At 53.5% G+C, this 20,488-nt stretch overlaps 1 protein-coding gene across 9 annotated transcripts in view; it reads right to left on the minus strand.

The window, feature by feature from the left end:
* Positions 1 to 18,348, minus strand: part of BIN1 (bridging integrator 1) — a 56,656-nt gene extending 38,308 nt beyond the window's left edge. Inside the window, exon 1 of one of the 9 annotated variants that reach the window (XM_081261200.1) lies at positions 17,979 to 18,348. In XM_081261200.1, the coding sequence (XP_081117326.1) occupies positions 17,979 to 18,062 (84 nt within the window). In that variant the 5' untranslated portion in view covers positions 18,063 to 18,348. The remainder of the gene's footprint in view (positions 1 to 17,978) is intronic. The other 8 variants (XM_081261202.1, XM_081261205.1, XM_081261199.1 and 5 more) reach the window with 8 other exon arrangements.
* Positions 18,349 to 20,488: the final 2,140 nt, after the last annotated feature.

Below are 20,488 nucleotides of genomic sequence, written 5' to 3' on the forward strand. Positions count from 1 at the left end.
TAACACCCCTCTCACAGTTGAGCTCATATCACTGGGTCTCCCTCAGGTGGTGACTGTTGACCCCATTTTATAGATAAAGAAACTAAAGCCCAGGCCAATAGTCAGTAGGAGAGCCAGGCAGGACTCAAACCTGTCCAATTCTACAGCCCAAACTCCACTTGTGATTCTCAAGCTGGGGGACACAGGCACCTAGAGTAGCAGGCAGCCCGTGTGGCATTTACTGCCCAAGATTCACGCACCATCTTGCCAAATTCCAAGGATTTAACTGGTAAAGAAAACACTTTTGAGAAATAAGCAACACAGATTGTGGATTAGAATACAAAGTTTTGCAATGATATACCACACACACACACACACACACACACACACACACACACACACACAGTCCAGGTTCCTCCTGGCCAAATGAGGCTGGGTGGCCCCTGCCCGGAAAGCTCACAGCCTATCTCCCACCCACATGGTGATCTGATCTGTCTTTTGAACAAGTCCTTGTGCTTTGGAAGTCACTGTCCCCTGACACCAGACCACAAAGATTCATCAACACTTTTCTGTAGGCCTCTGGTCACAACAGCTGACTAAGGAAGCCAACTGGCCTCTCCAGGAAGGCTATCACTCCAGAATGACCACCACCCTCCTCTTTTGAGTGATTTTTCCCTTTCCTTAGTGAAACACTGGTGAGAGGAAAAACCAATGTTTGGTTTTCCTTCTTCTGTCCTTAATTGACTGAATAAAAACTTGGCCACCTATGTCAGCCCCACAACAATAACTTTTACTGTGACTTGCTGGTTAAAACCCAAAGTGCAAGGAGGCCAGCTGCCTTCCCAGCTGGTGGGGGGCAGTGGTGTCTAACAGCCGACACCCCCTGAGAAAGAATGAGGGGGGAGGGGATTGGGGGAGGAAAAGGCAGGTCCCCTCCCCCACGTTTCCCTCTTCAGTGGCAAGGGACACTCAGACCCAGGGAAAGGTGTCCAGTTGACCCTGGGGGACCAGGAAGCCCCCCACCTCTCTCTTCCTTTACCCCTCCCAGGGTGCCTGAAATTCCAGCCAGTTTAGAGATAAGCCTACTGCCAAGCAGCCAGGGTGGGGCCACCCAGACTCCAGAGGAAAGCCAGGCTGGGCTAGGGAGAGTCAGGGAGCCCTCAGCAAGAGCAAAAGAGTTCTCAAAATCTAAAAGGAGGAGGTGGTCCACAATGGGGAAACCAAGGCTCAATGGTTAGTTCAGAAATGAGCTAGAATTTGCACGTGGCCCATGGGCTCCCAAGCCCGTGGCTCTGGCCTGCCACCCCTTACCATCTGCCACATGGGCCTAGGGTGAGCCAGTCAGCCAAGAGGGAGGTGCCAGCTAAAGGAGAGATGGAGAAGCTGCAGTGCCCAGGCAGTGTTGGGCCCAGGGTTTGGTGGTGACTCGCTCCATGACCATCCACCAGGCCCAGCCCATGCCCAGTCATCGGCAGAACCAGGTGTCCACCAGTGGGTAGCAGGGTTCCTGGAAGGGCCAGTGCCACCTAGACCCCTAATCAAGCACCCAGCCAGCCTAGCCCTTTCTCACCAACCTCTGGGAGTGGGTCAAGCTGCCCCATCATATTTCGCCCCTCATAGCCCGGACCCAGCAACCCACTCCCCAACAGTAAGTCCTCTCTTCTGGCTCAGAACTTGGCCCCTAGGCCCCTGGGCTGTGTGGCTAGAAACTGCAAATGTGCTCTGAGGCCACAGTGTGCCTGATCCTGTTCTGTAGAGACCCAGGCAAGGTCCCCACCCTGGAGCCCACACTACGGAGGGGACATGGTAAGAAGGATGCACATCTCTGAACAAAAATCCAGCAGGACCTGGAGAAGAAGAGATGGATATGCAATGGCCAGGGCCCACAGAGCCTCCCCACCATTGGGCCTGACCACTCCCCATTCCCTGACCATTCCTTTCTTCAGTCCTTCCCACCAGGGTGACTCACTCAGAGCAGTGACCAGCTTAGAGTAACTAGTCTGGACAGCCAGCAGAGTGCCCTTTTGGGTGAGTGGACAAGAAGTGCAGGCAATGGCTGCAAAGTGCAGGCCCATGCTGTGCAAATTTGGGCAGTAACTTCACCCCTCTGAGCCATTGAACCTCATCAGTAAAGCCAAGAAATCCCTCCAAGGGGGTTTTAAAAGTGAGTTGCGACTGTATAGACAAGATAGTACACTACAGCATGGTGACTGGTTTTCCTTTTTTGTGCTTTTACCCCTATCTTGACCTGAGATTCATCCACCCAGGCCAGAAACCTTGGACAACCTAATCCACCAAGTCCCCACCCTGCCCAGTTCCCCCCTCACCCAGCCTACACATGCCTGTCTGGGTGCCTGCCACCCCTGTATACACCTGCCCCATGACTCACTAGGGCTCAGCATTCCTCTGGGAAAACAAAATTCATCCCACCCCACAGCCTCTGGGACCAAGCCCTTCAGCAGCCTCCTCCACCCACAGCTCTGCAGACACCTGCAATCCCCCATCACTTTACCCTGGTCCCCTTGGTCAAAAGGGTAAAGTGGTACAAAGCCCCATCAAAATCAACCAAACAGCAAATCAAAGTAGTGTCCCTGTGGGACCCACAGCAGCAACTACCAGAAACCCTGGCTGGGCCTCAGCATTGCACCCCCCCAGTGCCAAGCCCAAAAACTGGCAAGCGAGGACTCAGCAGCAGAGTGTGAGTGACACAGGGAGCCTCTCTGGCCTCTTCTTTCATGCTGGGTGGGGCCCACTGAGGACAGGGTGTCTCCATAGGCACGCACCACACCCTTGGCCGCAGCCCTCGGCCCATCTGTCCTGAGATGTCAGCATAGCCGCCCCACCTGTGCCCCCACAGAGTGTGGTGCTATTCTCAGCACAGGCCAGGATGCTGGCCATAAACAGTGCTGGGATCTGCCCCTCCGGCCCATCCGCCTCCCACCTGCCCCTCAGCACCTGCTTACCCGACTCAGTGAGGAGCAGCCCATGCTGGGGAGGGAAGGAGCCGGGGAGCCCAGGAGAGCAGGGAAAGGGCCTGGCAGCGCCCCCCGGGCCAAGTAAAGGTCTGAGTGGGTGGGTGGGTGGGCAACGAGCCTTGGTGCCATGAGCAGCCCCACCATCCTGCCTCCCTAAAGACGCCAGGCCCTGCTGGACCTTCATAACACTTCCTCCAGACCCAAGACTCACTCATCCCTCTGAATGCCCTCAGCTGTTCCTGCCTGAGAAACTCCATCTAGACCTGCACCCAGGTTATTCACTAATTAATCAGGGTCCTCAGTTTCCAAATCTGTGACACAAAAACTACTAAACGGTAACTAAGAGAGATAAGATATGTGTTTACTTCAAACACATCAATATTATTTTGGACACCATTGTTATTTTTGTTATTCAGTGGAGTGAATGCCCAGAGTTGGTTTTAAATAGCTCCCATTAGTCCTGCCCACCATGAAAATTCAAAGTGCAGCACAGCAGGGGGGAGACCACCCTCACTGCAGCCTCATAACACTCCCAAAGCCTGGGGCTTCCCCAGAGCCTGGGTCTATGCTAAGAGCCTCCTGCCTCAGACCTAGACTATCCACCGTACCCGGCACCCAAGGCACCACAGAGAGGGACCCCTGCATTACAGAGATGGAGCCAAGGTGAGGCTGGCAGGTTCAGAGTCCAGAGCCGGTGAGAGGGGCCCTATCCTGGCACAGGGTCATTCCACCATGTTTTCCCCCAAGAAGCCAGTAGAGGAGGTCGCAGGAGAGTTGAGAATGGACACAGAAGGAAGGAGTGAGGGCAATGGGGAGGAGAATCAAGAGGGAACTCTAACAGGCAGAAGGAGTCACACGCCCCCCACCCTGCCCCTGCCCTGAGCCCTGCCCCCAGCCTTGGGCCTCCATGGCCTTAACCCTTCCTCTGGCCTTGGTCCTGCCCCTGCCCATGCCACTGCCCCTGCTCACAGCTTTGGCCCTGGCCCTGGCCCTGCCCATGGCCCCAGCCTTAGCCCTGGAGTTGCCCCTATTCTCTGGCAGATGGAATGAATATTCAGGGACATAGATGGGACTTTTCCAGGTGTTCCTCTGCTGATCCCATACCTATTATTCTTGTGCTGGCAAAAGGGAATGGCCTTAGAGAACATGGTGGGCTAGGGGAGGCTTAGGTGGGTGAAGGGGCCAGGGAAGGCACTGTCCATCACCTCCTCCAGATGCAGGAGGTCTGTACACAGCTGGACAGGAGCAGGACAGGAAAGGGAAGGAGAGGGACCTCCCAACCCCACTCTGACAGGCTGCGTGACTTAACAGGTACCAATCCTCTCTGGGCCATAATCCAGGTCCTGCTAACACCACGCAGAAGTAAAAGGAGCAGAAGAGCTCAGAGAGGCTGACCACTGCCCAACCTGCTACCCAGCATGAGGCAGTGTTGCTAATTAAATGTCTTCACCACCCTCGAGGCTTCTCACCAGCTCAGGGGAACAATTGCAGGGGGCAGCCAGGGAACTGTCACTAACCCACAGCCTTAGGCAGGTCACCAGCCTCCAGAGCATGAAAGTCTCTGACTGTCTGAGAAGGTGTGTGACCCCGTCCCTCTGCTCAACAAGCCAGGCCTCCTCCAAAGGCTATAGGAGGAGGGATGTGGCAGTGAGATCAGAGAGGTAGAGAGAGGGCAGAGGTTCCCAGAAAGCATAGCCAAGATCAGCACCCCCACTGTGCCTGCAGCCCTGGTCTCATCCCTAACTGTCCCCTCCCATAAGGCCCTCTTCACAAGAGGAAACGCTGCTCTCCAGCAAAAGGGCCTTGATCTGCCAGCCAGAGCAGCCAATCACAGGAAGGAAGGAGCAGGGGTTGAGATCCAAAGCTAGGTTGGAGATCTGCAGATCCCTGGCCATTCCATGCAAGGACTGAGAGGGCTGGAGTTCCACAGTGCAGCTGGGGCCTAGCACCTACAAGGTCCTCAACAGACCATACCCTTCCCTTCCTTACTCCCTCTGATGGCCCTCAGGTCATCTAGATCCCAAGTGGGGCACTGGTGGCCCAAGGCCTGGTCTCAAGAATGATGCCCCAAGAGTTCACATGCACAAGACACGGTGTGGCCTAACACCCTCACACCAGCCTAAGGTCCTAGCACTTTGACCTTCAGTGGCCTCAGTAGGAAATGGAGACCCACATTCTCCCATTTAATCCTCAATGATAAACCCATTCCACCAACAGGAAAACTGGGGCTAGGAGGGGATGAATAACTTGCCCAAGGTCAAAGGACTTAGGAAAGCAGAACTGGGATTTGAACCTGAGCCTCTGAGACTCAAAAGTGAGAACTCTTCCCACCTTGCCATACTTTGCAAAGCCTTTCCCATCCATCCCTCATCCCCCGGAGTCTCACACTCCAATTCACTATGTGCTGTGAGTCTGCTCTGTGCCCAGAGCCAGCAATATAAATGCACAACAGAGCTCATCTTCCTCCTTGAGGGCTGGGGTTCAGCAGGCAGGAGTGTTACCCCATTTTATAGAAGAGTGAAGAGAAGCCAGAAAGGTTTACTAACTGGCCCAAGTAATAGGAACGGGGTGGAACAGAATCCCAGGGTCTCAGCTGCCTGCCTGAGGCCTTTGCAGCTCCAGACATCCGCAATGCTAAGGCAGCAACTCTGCGCACAGAGTGAAAGAGAGCTGCTGCAGATTGCGGGGGTGGCCTCTCCTCTCCGGTCAGAGTGGCACAGCAGGCAGGGTGACCCGCCAGTGCAGCAGCTCCGTCCTCACTCCTGAGCAGTTTCCCACACGCTGACTCAGCTCTCCCGGCAGGGCCCCGAACCTACACCCACTTCTCCGCAAAGCTTCTGCAGTCCACCCCAAGCCAGCCCGGGAGCAACCCCCACCTGGCCACCAGAGCTGGGGCAGCACTGCCCCCTAAGTCCTCAGGATAGAACAAGAGCACGCCTTAGCTGTGGCCTTCTCCAGGCCTGCTGACCATTCAACCAGTAAGGTAGGGCCAGGCTGGTTCACTTGGAGAAGCAGGTGATGTTCCAGCTCAGCCAGGCCCACTCCCAGGACATACTGCTTCACTGGGTCCTTGGAGGGAAGAAGGGACATATTTCAGAAAAAAAAAGAACAATATTTGGGTCCTGTCCCAGGTTTAGCAAATGCATCCAATTAATTGTGGATTCTGATTCTCCATTTAGAACAAGATTCAGCTCATACACCTGGCTATTCACTTGGCCTTGAATTGCTTCCCAAGCTCCTAAATTCCCCCAGGTTCCCCCAGTCCTTTCTTCGAGGGAGGTAGGAGATATGGCATCTGACCTAGCTCCCCCTGACACCCTGAGGATCTGGGGAGCACAGAGTCAGACCAGCTTCATTCAGATCCAGCCCCGAACCTCTCAGGCACCTTGATTCCTGCAGGCTCCCAGGTCCCCTGCACCCTGCCTTCATCCTGAAATAGCTGAGGGAATCCCAGGGGCCACGTGGAAATACCCAACAGTGAGAGGTCCAGCTCTCTCTTATCAACTTCTCTTCTGATGTGCCAGCCTCCTGGGTAACCAAGGGTGTACCCCCACCTTCAGTCCCCTGATTTTCATTTGAAAACACATTTGCTCTTCAATAATCATCCTCCTGCCCTCCCCCACCATCTCACTCCAGGAGAGGGATAACAAGCTAGTGAGAAAGGCCACTCTGAGTTTCAAAAGGGAGGAAATGCCAGGATTCCCCTGAGCTTCAGTGTCCTCATCTGCCCAAGGGGACTGTATTTCTGTAGGGTGACCTCACAGGACAGAGAGATACAAATGGCAGGTGGTAGATGTGATGGCTCTTAGTAATTTACCAAATTCAATGAAGATGCTAAGGTAGTCCTGCCCTCCTGAACCAACCAGACCCAGCGGGAGCCAGAGCTCACCTGACTGCAGGCTTCCCAGTCCCCAGATGGGCACACTGGGGCTCTGTGGCCAGGGCCCAACTCAAGTATCTCAAGTTCAAGTTCTTCTGGTACACATCAGGCTCCTCCAATGAATGAATGCATGACTCTGAGACCCTCCTCTGGCCCTTCAACATGCAGCCTGACCTGGAACCATGTGTCCTCCATCCCTACCCCCTTCAATCAGGGTCTAGCTCAGAGGAGCTCTGACTTCCTCCCTTTTAAGGTGAAGTCAGCCAGCACCTCCCAATTTAGCTTCTTCAGCTTATGCAGGGAAAAAAAAAAAAATTAAGGACACTGCAGTTCAATTTCAAGAGACCTGCCATAGCACAGACAAAACACAAAAGCCACAACGGTGTGCGCCTGTGGGATGTTAAGGGCTTTCCCAAGATCTCCCTGGGGCAGAGCAGAGCATCAGCCCCCACCAGTGAGCAGGCTGCTAGCCAGGTGCTTCACCCTCAAACAAACCCCAGGAGCAAGAACTCCCACCAAACCACTCTCAGAGGATGAAACAGAGAGGACAGGCGATGTGCCCAGGACTGCAGGGCAAATTCCCTGGTTTCTCTGAAGGTTAAAGCTTCTTAATTCTCCCCAACATGCCCCTGAATCATCTTCTTCCTCTTTCTCTTAATAATTCCTGAATCTTCTTTTTTCCTCTTTCTCCTACCACCTGCCAGTGGTCCTGAATCCAGATCAGCACACCCATCCTCCCTATCACCAGTGTCTGTCCCCTTAGACAGTTATCCATCAACTAGACAACGTAGAATAAGACAGCTGATGACACCTTGGGCCAGAGGAAGAGGGGAGCTGCAGGAGGCTGGCTAAATGGAAAGCAGGGGTCCCCACAAGGGACCTTTCATGGCTCAGGCCTCTCAGTGCCACTTTGGTCCCCAGGGCCCAGTGACGGGCCCAGGCTCGCCCAGGGCTCAGGCATCTTGGCAGGAGCCTCATGGAGAGGGCGAGTTAAGCAAAGGGTCCAAAGAAAGCAGTCACAGCTGTTCGAAAATGGAGCTGGACTGGCAAAGACTCTCCTGTCACCCCATCCCCCTTCTGGTCCTGAAGTCCCAGCAAAACTCCTGCAGCCACAGGACTCCCTGGAAACTCTAATCAGAATCATCAACCCACTGGTGCTCCCAATCCTCCATCCACACAACAAAGACTGTGTCCTCCTATGCCCACTCCCCATCCAGTGGTGTGAACACGCAGCCAGGGGTCCCCATAGCTGGCAGGACCACTCAGATCCAAAAGCAAAGGGAGTCTCCTTGCCCATTTAAGTTAATGGCCAGCCCCACAGGGAGGAGCAAATCGCAGGTGCCCAATGACCCTTGCAACTTGTTCTCCGAGCCCAGCAGTGTCACGCCCTCTTTGTGTCATCCTGGGTTCTGAAACACAGAAACAGACCTGCATGGGGCAGAGCTGGTGCAGAACGCTGTCCACCAGTAATTCAGCAGCAGGTGTCACCTGGCCCTGGCCCCAGCCCTGACAGGCAGCCTCCGGAATTGCAGTCCAGCCCTGCCCCTGTCCCCATGTGCCTTCCTGGAAATGTTTGGATCTTTTCTAGTTGAGGATGCTCCCTCTGGAGACTCAGGACTCACTACCTCTCCCAGGCCTCAGTCTTTTCCTCCTCGGAAAGCCAGAGGCTCCAGAGGCCCACATCAGTAAAATACCCAGTCCTTAGTTGAACCCAAACCTGGAGTCAGAAATATGGCTCAAATAACACCTGAAGAAAAAAGCTAAAGAGCTTGTTGCGGGTCTGGGGCGGAGCCCACGGGCTACATCCCAGGCCTGGCTCCAATCTTCAGATCCAGGCCTCAACTCACCCCATCCACACTCACCCTTCCAGGTACCCAAAGAGGCCTTGGGTGTGCTGTTCCCAACGCTGCCAGGGCACGACTCCCCACTCCAGCCTGCCTCTTTTGCCCTGGGATTCAGTCCAGACTCACCATCCCCAAGGACCCCTTCCTGATGCACAAGCCTAAGGCACATAAGGCACAGACCTCAGGGTCTACCTCCGGTGCCCTCCCTAGTCCCAGGATGGGCACTGTCTGCAAGGCAGGGAGCTCCGCTGGCCAGGGATAGCACCATCGCGAGCCTCTCAGCATCTTGGCTCAAAATGGACATAAGAGAGAACACTACCAGGATAATAAGATGGCCATGGCCACCACCTATAGGTGAGCTGCTGTCCTCTCGGGGGATTGAACCCGTGTAAGAAGAGACTCACACAAATCAAGGAGCCAGCCTGGTGCTATAGCATGCTCCTGTAATCCCAGCAACTCAGGAGGCTGAAGCAGGAAGGAAGTTGAGGCAGGAGGTTTGCAAGTTTGAGGCCAGCCTTAGCAACTAAGCCAGGTCCTCTTTCAAAACTAAAAGAATGTTTTTTTTTTTAATTTTTTTTTTTAATTTAAAAAGGGCTTGAGATGTAGCTCAGTAGTAAAGTGCCCCCTTTGGTTCAATCCCCAGTATCAAAACAACAACAAAAACAAAAACAAAGCAAGGAGCATATTTGGGGAGACCAGACCCTGAAAAGGGTACCCTGATGACATTGAGGAAAGGGTCAACAAAGGTCTGGAAGAGCTGAGAGCAGCAAGCCGTGCTGGCAGCAAGGAATTCACCAGGGCTCAGTTATGCAGCAGCTGCGGCCTACAGCCGCCCACTCACTCACTCCCTCCCATGATGATCTGGGGCTCAGCCCATGGCACTGGGCCCTCACACTGCAGAGGGGACATATCCACAGCTCACAGCCCTTCCAAAGGGGCAGAGTACTCAGCACTCCAAGCTCTGTCCCAGAAGGCTTCAAGTCTGGACTCCTCCCCCACTCCATGCTGTGACCCCAATCTCACTGCATCTGCTTGCTGTGACACTCAGGATCTGGGTCAGGGAGCGGGGAGAAGGTGTGGGTCCTTGCAAGCTGAGGGAAGAGCCTCTGCAAAGAGCCCAGGAACTGCGTCTGAGGGCAGTGGCAGGCTGCATTAACAGTGAGGTGTCTGGTCTGGCCAATCACACTAATCCCCACTACCACCAGTCAGCGCCCCCAGTGCCCCTGTCACCCATAGGCTCTTATGAACACCCATCTGCTGAGGACTGAGGCCAAGCCCCATTTGGCATCTGGCCTAAAACCAGGCAGGACTCCGTAGCAGGGTCCCAGCCAATCACGAGAGCCCTGTTACCCATCACCAAGTGCTATAGCTACCGGCTTAGATTAGGCCGCACTACAGCACTGGGCTGTCCACTCATCATCATGCCATTTGATCATGGGAAAAGGCAGTGTGGAAGGAGGACTAGATCACCCCACAGTGGTAGAGGCAGGGTGGGATCGGCACCTTGTAACCCCAGTCCGAATCCTGCAGTCCCTCTCTTCCAGCCTGCACCCTGAAACCCAGAGTCTTTGACAGCCATCAGCCCTGTCTCTTCACTACCAGAGAAGCCGTGCACCCATGCATGCAAGAAGTACAGTCGGCCCTGGGTATCTACATCTGCAGATTCAACCAACCACACATCAGAAATCTTCAAAAGAAAAAAACTGTGCCTGTACTGAACATGCACAGACTTTTTCTTGACACCATTCCCTAAACAATGCAGCATAATAACTATTTACATCACAATTACTTTGTATTGGGTATTATAAGTAATCTGGAGATGATCTGAAGTATTACAGGAAGAGGAGCCTAGGTTATATGCAAATAATACATAGTTTTATATGAAGGGCTTGAGTATAGAAGAATTTTGGTATCTGGAAGGTGGGGGTCCTGGAACCCCCCCGACCAAAGAAAGCAAGAGACGACTTATGAATGTAACAGTGACTGTAGGATACAGGCCAGCCCTTGTCCTCATGAGCAGAGATACACAGGCTTGCCTCCAGCCTGAACCCAGGCCACAAAGGTAGGCATCAAGGGACCCAGAGCAGAAATCCCTCAACAGGAAAAATCTTCTCTGTGTGCTTGCATGTGATAGACAACATGGCTACTTCTTCCTCAAACACAGTAAAAAGTGACTAGTAATGCTATCATTTCAACAAAGAAACATTGTAGCAATGACTGAAACAAAAGTAGGCAGGATACAATTTCAGAATAAGGAGTCCTCCTTTAGATTAAATTAACATAGCTTTTATTATTGGAGAAAATACACACACACACAGGGTCTTGTGTCCTAGTGATGCATAAACCAGTGACTCTGGACTTGTTTCTGGAAACCCTAGGTCTTCCCGTCACCTCCAGAGTCTACCACACACCCCAAAGTAAAAACCTGGATCCCAAGTGGGGCTGGAGGGACAGGCAGGGTCCCCAAGCTGGAGACTGCCATCTCATCTGCATGTCTCCAAGGTGGTCTCCAGGGTCAGACCCACTGCCTCATCCACAACAGAGGTGGCAATCCATGGGAGTCACACCTCTGGGCCAAGCCTCAATTTCTTCCTTTGCTCAAGGGACTCCTAACGAACTCACTTGTTGGCAGGGATGACGGCACAAGGCAGGTGTACAGTGACCCACAGCTATTATTATTAAGTTAATATTTGACAAACCTTCCCCTGGGGCAGGAAGAACCTGCCTTTCTCTTTTCCATTCCCCAACCCTGACCCCTGCCAGCCATTGGCATGTGTACAACCTTGTGGCCTTGTTAGGAGGTGGCAGCCTGAGGCAGGGGTGCACAGAAGCCTGGGTGCCAGGCTCGTGAGGTCGCACAAGAAGAGCAAGATGCTGAATCCTACTGGTGGCTCTAGGGCCCTGCCCTGGGCTAGCAGCCTCCCCATTTCATCCCCCAATGGCTTCTTTCCTCAGCTTGCAAGGACCCACACCTTCTCTCTGCTCCTTGACCCAGATCCTGAGTGTCACAGCAATAATTAATAACTAATAAGTAATTAAGTATTACTTATAATACCTAACACAAAGTAGGTCTGAAGTATCCCTGCTTCAGACAAGGAAACTGAGGATCAGAGAAGTCAGCATGACTGGCCTAGGATAATAATCCCTGGGGAGGGACTCAACCCCATCTCTAAGGCTGTGTCAATCTGCTATGCCAGTCACAGCTCCATGTGGAAATCTTAACACATGGCCCTCCTGGTCTAGGCCATCTCTGGCACAGTCCCCTTCATCTTTTAGTGGCCTCTCCCACCTCCCCAGTCTACATCCAGCATAGGGGGCCCTGCCCCCCGGCTCTGCACAAACACCCACCAAAGCTGCATATCTGCCCGGATCTGCCCTGCTTGGTACTTTCAGTGTTGGTGGCCTTTCTTTGTATTTTTAATCCCAAAAGGAGACTTGATGGAAAGGTGGCTTTAGAAAAACACAACATACACCAGGCCTGGTGGAATACACCTATAGTCCCTGCAACTCCAGAGGCTGAGGCAGGAGGATCAAAATTTTAAGGCCAGTATTGGTAACTTGGGCTCTAAGCAACTTAGTGAGATCCTGTCTCAAAATAAAAAATATAAAAGGATGGGGATATCGCTCAGGGGCAAAGTGTGCCCAGGGTTCAATGTCCAGTACCAAAAGAAAAGAGAGAGAGAGAAGAAAAGCACAATACACCTGGCATCCAGTAGGAAGCCCTGCTCGCAGAGGTGCCCTCTCACCTGAAGACAGAAGCTTCCCACAACCTCAACCCAACCCTCCCATTGCATACCTACATCCTACGTCACATCTGAATCTCAGATCAGCACAGGTCTCATATACAGGACACCCTCTTGCTTTCCAGCTCCTACCTATCACCACAGTCATTTGTGTATTGACTCTCCCTGGCTACGATATCAGCTCTAGAAAAGCAGGGGCTTGGATTGTTCACCTCTGGGTTCCTACTCCCTGGAACAGTGCCCAGAAGGTAGTGGGTACCGAATATTTGTTGTGAGAATAAATGAACGAATATGCAAACCCCATTACCACTTTACCAGTGGTGAAAAGTGAAGATGAGACAAGGGAAATGTGCCCAGTCACAGTTTATGTGTAGGAGTCGAGATTCACTCCCAAACTGTCTGATCTCTAGTCCAAGCCTTCCACCTACCGTAGACTGTCCCTGCACACACCACACACAGGCACATGCACAGAGCACAAACACACACTACACACATGAACATATGCATGCACCACGCCAGGACTGTGACAGCACCCTAAGCCCTGATCAGCTAAGGGCTCAGCAGGGATTAGCTATCTACAAAGGCCTGTAATGGACCCTCCCAGGGAGAGGAGTTGGGAAGACAGACTGTGTGGGGAAGTAGGTCTCCCTGTGGGGGTTTTGTGGTGCTGGCTTTAGTGAGCATTTGCTATGTGCAGGACATCTGTCAAAGGTTCTACCACAACATACATGTAAAGAGGAACCATCATTATCCCCAATTTGACAAAAAGAAACAGCGCTTGGGAAGGTATTGCAGCTTGCCTAAGATCCCACAGCCAATCAGGGAAACCCAAAGCCCATTCACATAGTGATTTGCAGGACACAAGGCCTAAAGTGGAAAGTGGGACTCTGGGGTTCTAGAACCTCATAGCAAAAGGACCACATGAGGCTCAGCCTTGGGTTACAGGGGCAAAGGCCTGGCCAGGTGCCAGAGAGCAAAAGTGAGAAGGGAGCCCCAGTGGGTGATCTGTGAGGAAGAAGAGAAGTAGTCGAGCTCGGCTTCCCTGAATCCCCAGCATTGAAGACTTGATCAAATCTGACCTGAATCTGCCACCTGTCCACCCTTTTCTTCCAGGTTGCCAATGTCCTGACCATCCCCACTCCCCACTCCATACCTCAGCCCACACTCATGCCTCCTGGGACCTCTTCTTCCCTGGGCCCCAGGCAGCCCATTACACTCCCCTCATCGGCCCTCCTAGACAAAACAGGCTTTGCCTGGCTTATGTCCTGCCAGCACACTGTACTAAGGCCACCCAAGCCTGCAGAGGCTCAGAGAGGTCCCCGGGATGTGCTTCCAAGCTCCCCTCACTCACCTGCCTAAACCCAAAACCCACAGAGCTTGTATACACACCTAAATAAGATGTCAGGATCCCTCCCTCCAGCAGGTGATGAACATTTACATAAATAACCTGGGTTCAAGGGAAGCTGATGGCAGTCTAGAAGGTACATCAAAAGCCTGGGCAAGCTGGGCACGGTGGCACACGCCTGTAATCCCAGTGGCTCAGGAGGCTGAGGTAGGAGAATCTCGAGTTCAAACCCACCCTCGTCAAGGGTAAGGTGCTTAGCAGCTCAGGGAGACCCTGTCTCTAAATAAAATACAAAATAGGGCTGGGGATGTGGCTCAGTGGTCAAGTACTCCTGGTTCAATCCCAGTATCCACCCCGCCTCCCCCCCAAAAAAGCCTGGGCAAACTCAAAGGGAAAAGGCCCAGAGCAAGGAGATAGAGAGACAGGTAGAGGAAAAGACAAGTGATCTGGGAAGGAGGAAGGAGGAGGGCAAGGAAAGGGTCTCAAATACTCAAGGCCAAAGGTGGACAAAGCACCTGTTGCTCTTGTGCAGCAGCTCTGGACTGGGGCCTGAGAAGGAGAGGTACCTGCAAAATCAGTGGTCCAGGTGGGCTCTGAGCTCTAGCACAAGGTAGTATGATTGGATGGGTGGTAAGGACTGCCTATGCCCCAACTGCCTCTTATGTTAAAAAGGCCACAGGCACCTACTTTTAAGTGTGGCCTGGCCACTCTTATCATTGCAGCAAGGATGGGCTTGGTGTATAGGCCTGGCTCCTACTGAAGAGGCTGACAAAGCTACTGCGTGGGGAGACCTTGACCACGCAAAGGAACATGGTGAGACTCATGGCCATGTGTCAGGGTCCTATAAATAACTGCCACTGCCCCTTCCTTTAATGAGCATCTGCTGGGCATGCCAGTGCAGTGTGTGCACGGACAGCCCTGGGACCTCCCACTCCCAGCTGGTACTCCCCACTGTCCAGCCTGCTCAGGGAAGGCCAGCCAGGAGGGGGAAAGAACACACTTCCACCCTAGTCAGGGCCTTCTCCCATGTTCATCACCAGCCCAGCTCCACCAGAACAAGGCCCAGCCTCCTTGACACATGCTCCATGAGGACTCTCTCGGGCCACAGAACAGATTCCACCCCCTGCACCCCAGCTGTCCTTCTGCCCAGCCACCCCATCCCCCAAGGGGCTCTGTCCGCCAACCTCTAATCCTCTCTGTCATCTGACCCAGGCTCCACCCTAAACTGGCTTTGCCCAGCCACCCTTCTGAGGCCCAAAAATGGACACAGTCATTTATAGAGGGTCCGACACGCCAAACGCAATGGGAAGATGACCTCATGGCGCCCACAGGCCTGAGCTTCAGGCACACTGGGGGTGGCTGAGAGGCCAGAAGTGGCAGTAGGAGACCTTACAGGAATACGCTCCTCATGAGCCAGAGCCACATGCAACCCGGTCTTTGACAGTGTGTCCAGGGACTCAGCCTAGGACAAGGCATCTGGCTCACATCTAGATAGGATTTGATGAACAAGGGGCAGCAAAGTAGTACACGACACAAATCGGCCCACCCACAGGCCTGTTTTAGGGCTCTCAAATCAATGCCCCCAAATGCCCTCATTTGTTCATAAACACTAAGCTCCTATTGGGTGATTTACCTATTGGTAAATGCCCAAAGTGCACACATATGGATCTGCCCTAATCAGTGGTAGAGGCAGATGGATCAGTGGGTAACAGCAACCCAGGATCCATGGAAAGACACAGAGGAGACCTGGTTCAGTGACTCCCATAGAGATCCACAACACCAGAGGACAGGGTGCCCTTGACCACACTGTGACCCCCTGAGTCTCAATGGATGTTTGAGCCAAGATGGGGTGTGCAGAGAAGAAAGGATGAACAATGGGGGGCACTTCTTCCTATATGAATATCATTTGACCCTTCCACCATAGTTCCTGTTATCCTCCGTCAAAAAATGCCCTCCTATGACAAAAAAAGGAAATAGAAATTGTCCCGTTATTCATTGATTTGACTGAGGCAAAGTAAGGACAGTGGTGGGGCGATTGTAAGGCAGCAGGATTGAAGTTCCATTAGCGATGGAAGTTAGAATGGGTCCTGAACACCACCAGAAGATGCTGAGGAGGCAGCCCTGTGAGCAACAGCCAGCCTGTGACAGATTCTGAGCAGCAGGAAAAGCAAACAGAAGAGGTTGCTGTGGATTGAGGTATGGGGAGCAGGGCCTGCAGCTGGGCCAGGAAGGAAAAGGATGGAAGGAAGTCTACATTCAAAGACAGCCATGATGCCTGTTATACTGCCTTGGCTTCTGGTGGGGTGAGGGTGCTAACTAGTACCCGTGGGGAAGAGAACAGCTGTGGCACTAAGCAACTGCAGTTCCAAGAAGCCCAGGTTTGGGCAGGGCCTAACCTGCTGTTGGCCAAGTCCAGCATCCATTGCCCACCAGTTGTCAGCCAACTGCCCAAGACCACAGAATAGGGGTTGAAGAGGGGTTGAAGAGGGAGCTCAAGCCAGGCAGGAGCTCCCAGGCTGCTGTGAGCCAGCGACACATGGCCACTTACAATAAGAGGACACAACCCATGCCTACTTTGCCTAGAATTACATCAAAGATGATGCTTCAGAGAAAGGCAGTTGGGGCAAAGGGGCACACCAGGAGCAATGGGGAGCCAGGCAGGAGATGGACATCAGCAGAAGGGGACAGGGAACCTGTCTCAGCGAGCTCTCCGATTCCTATTCATCTTCCTCCTCCACTTAGGATCAGGAAATAGGCTCAGGCCCAGGGCTGCCTGCTCCAGGCACCTAGATGGATTAGCCAGTCATGGGGAGGAGGGGGAGCAAGAGTAACTGCTGCTATCCCTCCAACCTGGAAGATGTAAGTCTTCCCAGCCCCCACCAAGCTATTCCTGGGGCTCTAATCCCTCCTCCTGGGGTGGGGTAGGGGAGCTGGGGCTGGCCAGATCTGGAGCCTGGCCCACAGCCCTTCCCTCCACACACAACCCACCTCCTTAGCCCAACCACAAGGATAAGCACTGGGACTCAGGGAGACACAGGGGAAGCTTCCCCCACCCCCCACCCCCACCCCCGCCATCACGTGACTGCATCCTTAGGGAGCCCGCAGGTCTCAGCTGCAAAAGTCATTGTTTATAAACAGCCACAAGGCCTGCTGGGGAAGGCCGGTTTGTCCCCGGGTCCCCACCCGGTCCTCCACGGAGCTCTTGGGGGGCTAGCTACCCTGGCAGAAACACGGATTCTACATTCTCAGATTTCAGTAAGAATCGTCAGGGGGAAGTGGCGTCAGCAGCTGGCGTGATCCAATTCAATAAATCAGAGATGGCTTGGGATAAAAAGCTGACCCGGCAAGGACCCCCGCCTCCCAATCCCTGCATTTCCTGCACAGTCAGGGTGCCCCAGGAAGCCCCGACACCATCCCCCCGCGCCAGCTGGGAGTCACTCTCGGCGAAGAGGGGTCGGATTTCCTGCGGCGCCCTACACGCCCCTACTCTGGGACAGGTCCCCACCCGGCCGGCCAGGGCTACCAAAGCCAGCACCGCCACCCCCTCCCGGACAGCGGGAAACACTAAGCCCCTGCTCGAACAAGGGGACCTCCTGGAGGGGTGCGCAGCCCTCTGCTGACCGCGGAGCCAGGCAGGAGCTCCCAGGCCTCAGGCACCTCGCAGGAAAAGAAATCCGATCCTTCTTTCGGGCCAGCGGGATCGAAGGTGGAGAGGTGGTGGGAAAGAAAACTGCGGGCTCCAGCACCCCCGGGTTGGGAAGTAGCCTTAGGAGTCCGGGGTGTGCGGTAGCCCCGGGCCGGAAAGAAATGCTCCCTCCCTTCCCCGGAGTGGGCCCCTCCAGAATTGCCCGCACGGGCTTGGAGAGCTGGGGGTCCCCACCTTGCCTCCCAGCCTCCCAGCCCTTGGCCTCCAGGGTGGGGTTACACAGGACCAAGCGCAGCTACGGGATCCCAGAGCGTGGGCCACCACTTCTCCGCAGGGGAACAGCGACTGTACCAAGCGGCCGAAGGCAGGGGGAGGAGGGGGTGAGCGGACAGCTGCGCCCTCCCCAGCCCCAGCCCAGGTGGGGAGACAGAGAACGCGACCCGAAGGGGGAAACTCAGAGCGTCGGGGGTCGCAGCCTAGGGACCCCTGGGCAGCCGCCGTGCGACGGCGACAGGGCCCGATCCTGGGGAGTAGGGGGACAGGTGACCGAGACACCGTTCGCTCACCTTCTCCTGCGCGCGGGTGAGCTTCTTCTGTACATTGCTGGCGATCTTCCCCGCCGTCACCCCCTTACTGCCCATCTCTGCCATCGCGGCGCCGGCCTCGCCCGGTGGCGGGGGCCCTATCTTGCTCTGGGAGGCCGTGCGCGCCGCGCTCCCAGCCCCCAGCCCCGGCCGCGCGTCCGGCCGCGGCTCCTGTCCACGCCGCTCACTAGTCAGCGGAGCCGACTGACGGAGGCGGAGCGTGCGTTGGGCTAGCGAGACAGCGACGCTGGGACCCGGGAGGGACCGACGAACCAAGGAAGAGGGCAGGGAGGAGGGGCTGGGCCTCGGGCGGCGGTCAGCTCCCCCTGCCCGCCCCCTCCGGACAAGACACTGCCTTTTAAAGGGCCACCCCTCGCCGGAACCGCACAGCCTGGGAGGAGGGAGTCTGCTTCGAGGACGCCGGGTGCTGCGGCGAGAGGTACTCCCAAAACGCTTTGGTGACACCGCCCCGGGGCGGGGCCTAACACGACAGTCTGGGGTCCGGGACCGCCGCGGGCCTGACGCTTTGGTCCTCTTACCCAGCAGTCACCTCCTGCAAGTCTGGAGGATTGAGAACTTTCGAAAATCAAAGATAATGTGGTGTGATTGGTGCGTGGTCAAGGAGCCTCGACTGGAAGAGTCCAGCCTTTCGGGGGCTCGCCTCCAGCTGGATTCCTAAAGCTCCGCCTTCTCGTTGCTGGTAGCCGCACAAGTCTCTCTGCACGCCTGGGGCACATCTCCAAGTCTTTCCCTGGCGCCTAGCCCTGTGCCATCTTAGGGCTCGGTCTTTCCAAGTTGCCAGTAATCGTGATCATAATAACCACCTAACATTACTGCGCACTTACTCCGTGCCTGGAACTGTGCTGTTTTGACAATCATTATTTCCTTCAGTCTCCAGACAGCCCTATGAAGTAGGTGTTGTTATTCCCATTCTACCAACAAGACATTAAGACGCCTGAAACAAGATTTCTGACCATGTGCCTGGTTCTCCACCGCTCAATACTGAGTTGTTTCCTAATTCCTGCAGACGGGAAAATAATTAAGGATCATTTTCATGGAGAACAAGATTATTGTACGCCAACTTTGCCAACAGACCAACGTCAGTTATTATAAATTTCAGAATTGGTTCCAGGACCTCAGCAAACTCCAAACCCCATGGATGCTAAAGCCCGTTATATAAAATGGTGTAGTATATTTTTTTTAATAACCTACACATATCCTTTCTGGGTATTTTAAATCATCTCTGAGTAAGTTATAATACCCAATACTTGCAAATGAAGTTATAATACCCAATACTTGTAAATAATTGTTATACTGTATTGTTTAGGGAATAATGACAAGTGGGGAAAAAAGAAGTCTGTACATCTTCAGTACAGACACAATGTTTCCCCTTGAATATTTTTGATCCAGAAATATGGAACTCACAGGTACAGAGGATGAACTGTAATAAATATGTACATCTACTACCCCCAGAACATACCAAGAACTGTAAAGAATGCTGCCCTGGAAGTTTCTTAGAAACTATGGGCTGAGTTTAACAGAGACAAGTTAGACTCAGCTGTCCAGAGTATGAACAGGAGCCCGAGGGAGCCACACATCAGTCAGAGGTGCGGGCCTCAGGACTGGGGGTTCCTGTAAGAAGGGTTCTTGCAAACTGCATGTGAAGCCCCTTGTACAAATAGAGACACTGAGGCCCCAGAATAAAAGATCCAGCCTACATTCATACAAGTGCATCTCTCTTTCCTGGGAGGCTCTCCTGCCTGCTCCATAGTTGCTCCTGGTTCTTTCCCCCACCTTCCTCACTCCCCTGGTCTCCCTCCTGGCCTATTATTCTTCCTATTCTACAGAAAGACAGCAGGTTCAGCAGTTGCCTCACTGTTGAAAGTCACAGAGATTGCAAATGGCAAGCACAGATCCAGCCCTCAAAACCTACCAAGCACTGCATAAATAGAAAGCATTCTGTCGAAACTATTATAAACTTGTGCTTCATTCAGGAGCTCCTAAAATATGTCAACAGCCCAGGTTCCTAAGGCAGCTTTCTCTTGAAAGCTCAACATGCTTTCAACTCATGGTTCCTCTCCACCTAATTTTAAGACTGTCAATCATTCTTTCAAAATTATTTTTTGGGCTGGGGATGTAGCTCCATGGTAGAGAGCTTGCCTCACACGCATGAGGCACTGGGTTTGAACACTCTGTGTTCCATCTTCAGCACAGGGGGAGGGGAAGTGATTTCTTCCAGTGCTCCTCTAAGGAGAGGAAGAAATGAGCAGAAGTCAAATTCTGTTATAGTCAGCCCCCCGGGAATAGTAGGAGATTCTGCTTGGCTGGACATTGGTGTTTCAAAATATCACTTGAAGGAAAAATAGGAAGCAACTGAAATGTTCATCAGTGGAACAGGGTCAGTCATGACTAAAAAGAAACCAGAGGGGCCATTAGGGAATCATTTAAAATAACCATGACAAAGATTATGTGGCAATATGAAAATGATGCTT

The sequence above is a fragment of the Spermophilus citellus genome, assembly GCF_964194105.1.
Source record: "Spermophilus citellus genome assembly, chromosome: 11".
Classification (NCBI taxonomy): domain Eukaryota; kingdom Metazoa; phylum Chordata; class Mammalia; order Rodentia; family Sciuridae; genus Spermophilus; species Spermophilus citellus.